The sequence below is a fragment of the Melanaphis sacchari genome, unplaced genomic scaffold (genome assembly GCF_002803265.2).
Source record: "Melanaphis sacchari strain LSU unplaced genomic scaffold, SCAv2.0 Contig154_pilon_pilon, whole genome shotgun sequence".
NCBI classification, from domain to species: Eukaryota; Metazoa; Arthropoda; class Insecta; order Hemiptera; family Aphididae; genus Melanaphis; species Melanaphis sacchari.
Genome location: NW_020270685.1, coordinates 312,569 through 319,153, shown reverse-complemented (window position 1 = coordinate 319,153; position 6,585 = coordinate 312,569). Strand labels below are relative to the sequence as shown.

The window sequence follows — 6,585 nt, the reverse complement described above, 5'->3', positions numbered from 1 at the left end:
TTTTCCAGATTATGTCGATATAATATATATAAATTCAATTATTTTATTCTAGCATGATATACAAGTTTATGATATTGTACTTTATAGTCTTTATACCTTCTTATTTAATTACTTATATTATTATAATATAAATATTAAATAATTTGAAATTAAAAGTGAAAAATGGCGGACCATGAATAATTTTTTGTGGTCTTTGGTTAATCTTACAATTAATTTTAATAATAAAAAAAATGATTCTAACTAGATGTTTACATTATAAAAATTAATTATAATGTATTTTCAGATTAAATAACAAAAATCTAGAATTTTCTTTAGAAGAAACAGAAAAGCAAATTGAAAATTTTAAAATTAAAAAAAAAGGTTATTCATGCAGAAATTAATAAAGAAATAAAAATGTAATGTTTAATATACTAATTTTAATTTTAATTAATCATGAACATTAGAATATTTAAATATTAACACTTTTTTTTCTGTTGGCGCGTTCCAGGTTACACAAATAAATAAATAAACGCGCATTTGAGCTAAAATATTTGATTGACAATATTTCTACTGTTTTTAGACACAATTGGTGAAACTTATAAAAATAAAGAAACATTTAAGAATTTACAAAATAAAAATAAATATTATATTGAAATTACAAAATCAGTTTTGAGTTACAACAATCTATCTGATATTATAAATTTTTCAAGATTTTTCGTATTTTAGTTAAATACTTTTATTATGTATAATATATAATATATTTGTCGATATAATAAAACTTTTGTTTTAGGGTTGTATTGAATAAACTAAAAAATATTAACAATAATACAATAAGTATATCAAAAGTGACGTCAAGGTTAGAAATTGATTTGAAAAATAATTTTGATGAAACTATGAACAATTGCGTTTCGAGTAATTTGATGTGTTTACTAATAAAATCAAAACGAAATTAACTAACTCAGAAATTATTTTTTAGCTATTAAAGAACTTGAAAATATAATTACATTGCCAATTTTCAGTTTATCAAAAACAAATAACATAAATACAACATTTGTAAATCCGCAGATGAGAATTAAAAATTAGAAAATTAACCACGAGAGAATATTATCGAGTAATGGACTGCAAAGACTTCTTCTGATTAAATTGAAATGGAGTATGGTTAAATGAGAATTCATAGTAGTACCTATATGACTTTAATTGAATTCATACTTTGTTTACGTAGACGGAAGAGATGTGGCAAACAGATTTAAAACTTGTTCATCAAAATATTTTATTTCATCAAGATAAACTTGTTCAGGAGTTGTAGATCCCCTTGAAGATTACAAATGTGATCCCAAAATTATTTTGGTTTGTTAAATAAATTGCTTTTGAATATAATGTAAATAAAGTCTGTATAGGCATTTATATTTAAATTTAAAACAAACACAAAAATAAGAAATAATTACATTAATTAATGCCATGGAACGTTTTATACATTTTATCGGTCCGTTTCTTCTTGAATAAAAGGTTCTTTAAGTTCTTTGAACTCGGTGATGAAAATTTAATTTTAGAATATTCGTATAATGGCATTCGCTGTGAGATAATTTCTAAAATTATTTTTAATAGGACCTTGACTAATTCTTTTATCTACGATAAAGTATCTCCCAGTTAATAGATCCCAAGTCCATGAATAATAAGTAATTAATAATTGGTTCTTTTAAAATCTTGAAAATTGTATTCAGAATGACAAATTGGCGTAAGAAAAGGACAAATGGAAAATTTTTAGACAGTGCATGGTGATAGTTTTCTTGAGATTAGAGTGTCGGGTAACCGAAAAACTTAGGAGGAACTGTTTCTGAAAAAAGATTAAATAAAGGAAACAGTATTATTTAAAATATTATTTTTTTTTTTTGACAATGAATTAACCTATACTGGTCTATTATAAAACAAAATATGTCTGTGATAGATCTATTATACTCAAAGCTAGAATCACTAGTGGCTCATTAAACTAGTTGTAAATTAAAAACACTACAAAATTATTCTAAAGTTGAGGACCATACATGATCTATGGAAGCATTTCTTAAACATTTTTATCCGTAGACACCTTTTTGATGTTCACTTTTATCGTGGAACATGGGTGTAGCGAGGTGGGAAACTTCCTTCCCTCTGCGCTTCAAACTAAATTCTATTTCTTATATCAAACGTCTAGATTTTACTATAAAATGTAGAAAAAGGAAAAAAAAGATTATCAAGTGCCCCCTTCTTGATTAAAATCCTAGCTACGCCCATGTCGTGGAACACTTTTTTAGCTATTTTTAGGATTATTTGCAATAAAAATTATAATTATTTCAAGTGATAACATTGTCTTAAAAGTATTTAATTCAAAAAATATTTTAAAATAGTAATAATTGTATATAATAATACTTGGGTAAATTACTTTAAATTAGACGAAAATGCTAATGTTATTTAAACGATAATTAGTAGCGGTGATAAGAAAAATATGAATTAGACATATTAAAGTATAAACAGATATTATATCCTTACGCCTCGAAAAATTAAAAACAGGCAACAAGTATATACTTTCACGAAGTAAAAAAACCACTGTTCTTTGGAAATTGCCTTTGAACGGCTCGGATAGGCAATACAGTTAACAAATGCCGGGAATATTGATGACCGTAACTTAAAACACGATAGAATTAGAAACGTGGTTTGGCAATAGCATGGAACAATATAGTTATTTTCAAAAAAAATGACACACCCAAAAATCATGGAAACTAACGTTACGACGCTATGCCTCTGTTTGCCTTGTAGTAATTGTCCCTGGTGGAGGGGTGAACATCTGGCCGGGCGCCCGGGCCAACACGACAAAAGCGATTCTCATTCCTACCCGCAATACCTACTTAATAATTTATATACGACACACCCAAAGTCATGGAAACTAACGTTACGACGCTATGCCTTTGTTAGCCCTTGTAGTAACAGTCACCGGTAGAGGGGTGAACATTTGGCGAATGGCGAACCAACACGACAAAAGCGATTCTCATTCTGACGCGCAAATGCACAATACCTACTTAATAATTTATATGCTCTTTGACTAAAAACGAATAAAAACGGATCGTCGTGACAAAAGAAATAGACAGGTATGTCTGTAGTATAACAGTTTTGAACGATATCGCGCATATACTCACTCTCCGCCACAATACCATCCGCCAAGCACTGTATTTAGTATTAGACGTCTCAGATTTTGCTGTTTTTAGTGTTTTTGTTATACGCTTAGTTTTCTACGTTTATTTTGTCTCGCGGTCTTTTATGATTTCACGATAAATCAAACATTAGGTCAGAGAGAAACCGAAACCAACGCGGTGTTAAATAAAATTAGTAATTACAGACAATTCTAAAATAATAAGTAGGGCTGTGAATTTAAAGGAAAGTGCATTTTTTTTTTGGTGATTGTAAAACATAGCTTTGTAAGTACATAATTTGAATCATATAATTACGAATTCATCTTTGAAACTTTTATTTTGCATATTTTTGCATTTTTTGACGTTTTTAATTTTTTAGGTCATTTTTTCGCATTTTTAGGTTATATTTTGTTTTTTTAGTTCATTTTCTAGTAGTTTTAACCAAACTCTGTCAATTAACTTGTTTGAAAACTTTTTTATTTTACACAGGCTGTATACATTATGTCAATTTTTTAACTTTTTTATTATATAAACACTTTTTTGTACTAATATTTAATATCCTGTACCTAATATTAATATAAATATAAAAATTAAATTAAAAACCTTTTTAAATGAATTTTATACTATAATTTTTGGCATTTTATATTCCTTTTTTTTGCATTTTAAGTGCATATTTTATTGCATTTTTTTGGTATTTTTAATGCATTTTTTTTAAGGTTTTTTAGTTCATTAAATTCACAGCCCTAATAATAAGTAATTAATACAATTTTGCATTCAATTTTCTTTATTAATGAAAGTGTTTCTTTATACACGATTACAAAAAATATTCACGTTGAATTGTTTTTAGACACAGACTATTCATCCAAAGTTCAAATTTCCATCTCAATCCACACAAGAAGAAGTTAATACTATCAATATGAGTATATCATTCTATTTGGGTAACACAAATATTATTTTAATTATTTTTGTACATCTTATATTATGATAAAACTTACCTCATTAATAAAAAAATTGTCTACGTACTGAAATTTTTTTATATGATATTTAATAAGTTATTGATGATAATACTTAATTGTTATTTTTACTATTTTTGTCTTAGATATTGAGGATAGTGATGAACATGACGATTTTGGCGAACAATGTTCAATCTGTCTTGATGTAGTACATGGTCGTGAATTAATGCAATGTCAAAGTTGTGATAGGAAATATCATAATCATTGCCATTTGCCTAAGATTCCTGATATTGTTTTTAACAAGTAATTAAACTTAAATTGTATTAATTTATATATAAAATATATTTTATATTATGTAATACATGTATTGTACTGTGAAATATTATTTTAAATTTTAATATATTAATATCTATTTGTGTTAATAAATTTCCTGAAATACATAGTCCTTATTGGTCATGTACAATGTGCAAATTTCGCGAATTAGTCGATGCTTTGAGACTTATGAAGTCAACCACTCTTGGTGTTTCAATTGGTGAACCTGGACGTATAGTTGCTGAGCGTTTAATAATGACCCTGTCCAATGAATATGGTAGTATTCATTTTAGAGAATTTCCTAGTAATAAAACTGTAAGTTAAACTATATACGTACATAGATATTAATTTTTGTTTTGTACAATAATTTTTAATAATAAGTGTATTTTTATTCTAATATAGTTTCCAACATTTTTCGAAAAGGTTTCCAATCCAATAAATTTGATTATTATCATCAATCGTTTAGAATCGAATACACATTATACAACAATCGATCAAGTTATTGATGATTTAAAAAAATTGTTTACAGATAGTTTGATGTTTTATGATGTAAGTATAAAAAATTAAATTATATACTCTTACTAATCAAAGGTGGATTTATTTTTTTTGTGTCTTTAGACACTAAAAATGTGTGGCCCCTTAATAGGTAAACAAGTTATAACATTCTCTCCAAATTACTTTAATTATTAAATATAATAGACAATGGTGTGAGTATTTATTTTTTTCCCAAAATTACGTCGATCATTGATGAGAAAAGTATACTTTTGTTATTTGATATATTATAATGGTGTAGTCGATAGTGTTGACCTTACATATTTTTAACGTAGCGATGCGAGCTGTACGCTGACAATTTCAGCAGAGCTCAACATGTTAAATTTAATATTATCAAAAACTGTTTTCTTTACAATACACACAAGCCCGGATCAAGAGCTTCAGGGGCCCAGGGGCCAATACATGGTGTGGGCCCCCGTCAATAAAAACAATTCTTTAACATTATAAAATTATACAATAAAACAAATTTAAACATTTTTATTTAAGTATGATAACGATTGATGAGGATAAAAATATTATATTTTTATTAAAATATATATAAAATATTATATATTATATAATATATATATATTGTTTAATGTCAATATATTAATATTTCTAATATAGAATCAATATATTTTTTAGGAGCCTCATGAGTTTTATGGTTATGCCAGACACCTTCTAAATTTGTTGGATAAAATAATCGCCAAATGGATACCAGAACTGGAAGAGCTCAAGACTAAAACATCGGAATCGAGTTCTTAAATAGCATTGAAAACACAATCCTGATTGTATCGGTATTTTAATTTTTGATTAATTATTATATAAAATTAATCTTAATATTTATATTTTATCCTAAATATACCAATATTTAATTATAATCTCAGTATGGGCTGAAATAATTTTGTTAGTATCAAATAGATAATGACAAATTTTTTTTTTCATTTTCAATTATCACATGAGAGGAACACTATTCATAATACTTTATATTTAATATAAAATTACTTATTAGATATACCTTTAATGTATGTTGAGGTGAATGTCAATATCTCTACTAAAAAATGTTGATGTATGTTAACATTTCTACAGATAGCCATTTCCACTAGTGAATGTTAATATTTACCATTAGTTTTTGGTGTGTACTGGCATTGCAATAGATAAAATATACCAGTGTTCAGTAATATTTTTTATATTTAAATACAAACAGAATCAATTATAAGTATTTTATATACTTTAATATTATTTGTTGTAATACTAAAAGCTGTCATGGCATTTTAAGTTTCATTAGGTAGTTTCAAAGTAATCCAGCATTTTTGTAACTACACTTTTTGTATACATTTAGCTTCTTTGCTATAATAATACCTCAGGAAACCTTGTTGATCATTGATTATATTTCTTTTGCAATTCATTAGCAGTCCTCTGTGGCTTAGTTTAACATGAATATCGTATAAAATGTTATATACCTCATAATTTTTCATGAAATAGATGGTTTTAGACTCATGAGACAATGAGTTTGATGTGTATGACATTCTATGATATCATATAAATTATGTACAGCTTTCTATTTGGTTTCTTTGCCTTTAAACTTTAACTTTTAACTTCACATATTTATTGTATTTTTCTTCTTTCAAAAAACAGGAATTGTTTTC

The 6,585-nt window shown here is 26.3% G+C and overlaps 1 protein-coding gene across 3 annotated transcripts; it reads left to right on the top strand.

Annotated features, from left to right (window-relative positions):
* The first annotated feature begins 3,011 nt into the window (after positions 1-3,011).
* LOC112592062 (tripartite motif-containing protein 66-like) lies at positions 3,012-5,769 on the top strand. Of its 3 annotated transcripts, none has more exons than XM_025336038.1 (6): positions 3,012-3,098; positions 3,988-4,078; positions 4,240-4,396; positions 4,537-4,720; positions 4,808-4,954; positions 5,582-5,769. In XM_025336038.1, the coding sequence occupies exons 2-6, from the start codon at positions 4,057-4,059 to the stop codon at positions 5,699-5,701; spliced, it is 630 nt and encodes a 209-aa protein (XP_025191823.1). In that variant the 5' UTR covers positions 3,012-3,098; positions 3,988-4,056; the 3' UTR covers positions 5,702-5,769. The 3 variants fall into 3 exon arrangements, with proteins under 3 accessions (XP_025191823.1, XP_025191822.1, XP_025191821.1); XM_025336037.1 differs by lacking the exon at positions 3,012-3,098 and adding an exon at positions 3,149-3,336; XM_025336036.1 differs by lacking the exon at positions 3,012-3,098 and adding an exon at positions 3,149-3,425.
* Positions 5,770-6,585: the final 816 nt, after the last annotated feature.

Excerpts from the sequence above, each read along its gene's own strand:
- LOC112592062 (XM_025336038.1), top strand. The coding sequence starts at position 4,057 with ATGAGTATATCATTCTATTTGG. Across the intron at positions 4,079-4,239 it reads GAGTATATCATTCTATTTGG|ATATTGAGGATAGTGATGAA; the intron begins GTAACACAAATA and ends TTTTTGTCTTAG. Across the intron at positions 4,397-4,536 it reads CCTGATATTGTTTTTAACAA|TCCTTATTGGTCATGTACAA; the intron begins GTAATTAAACTT and ends TGAAATACATAG.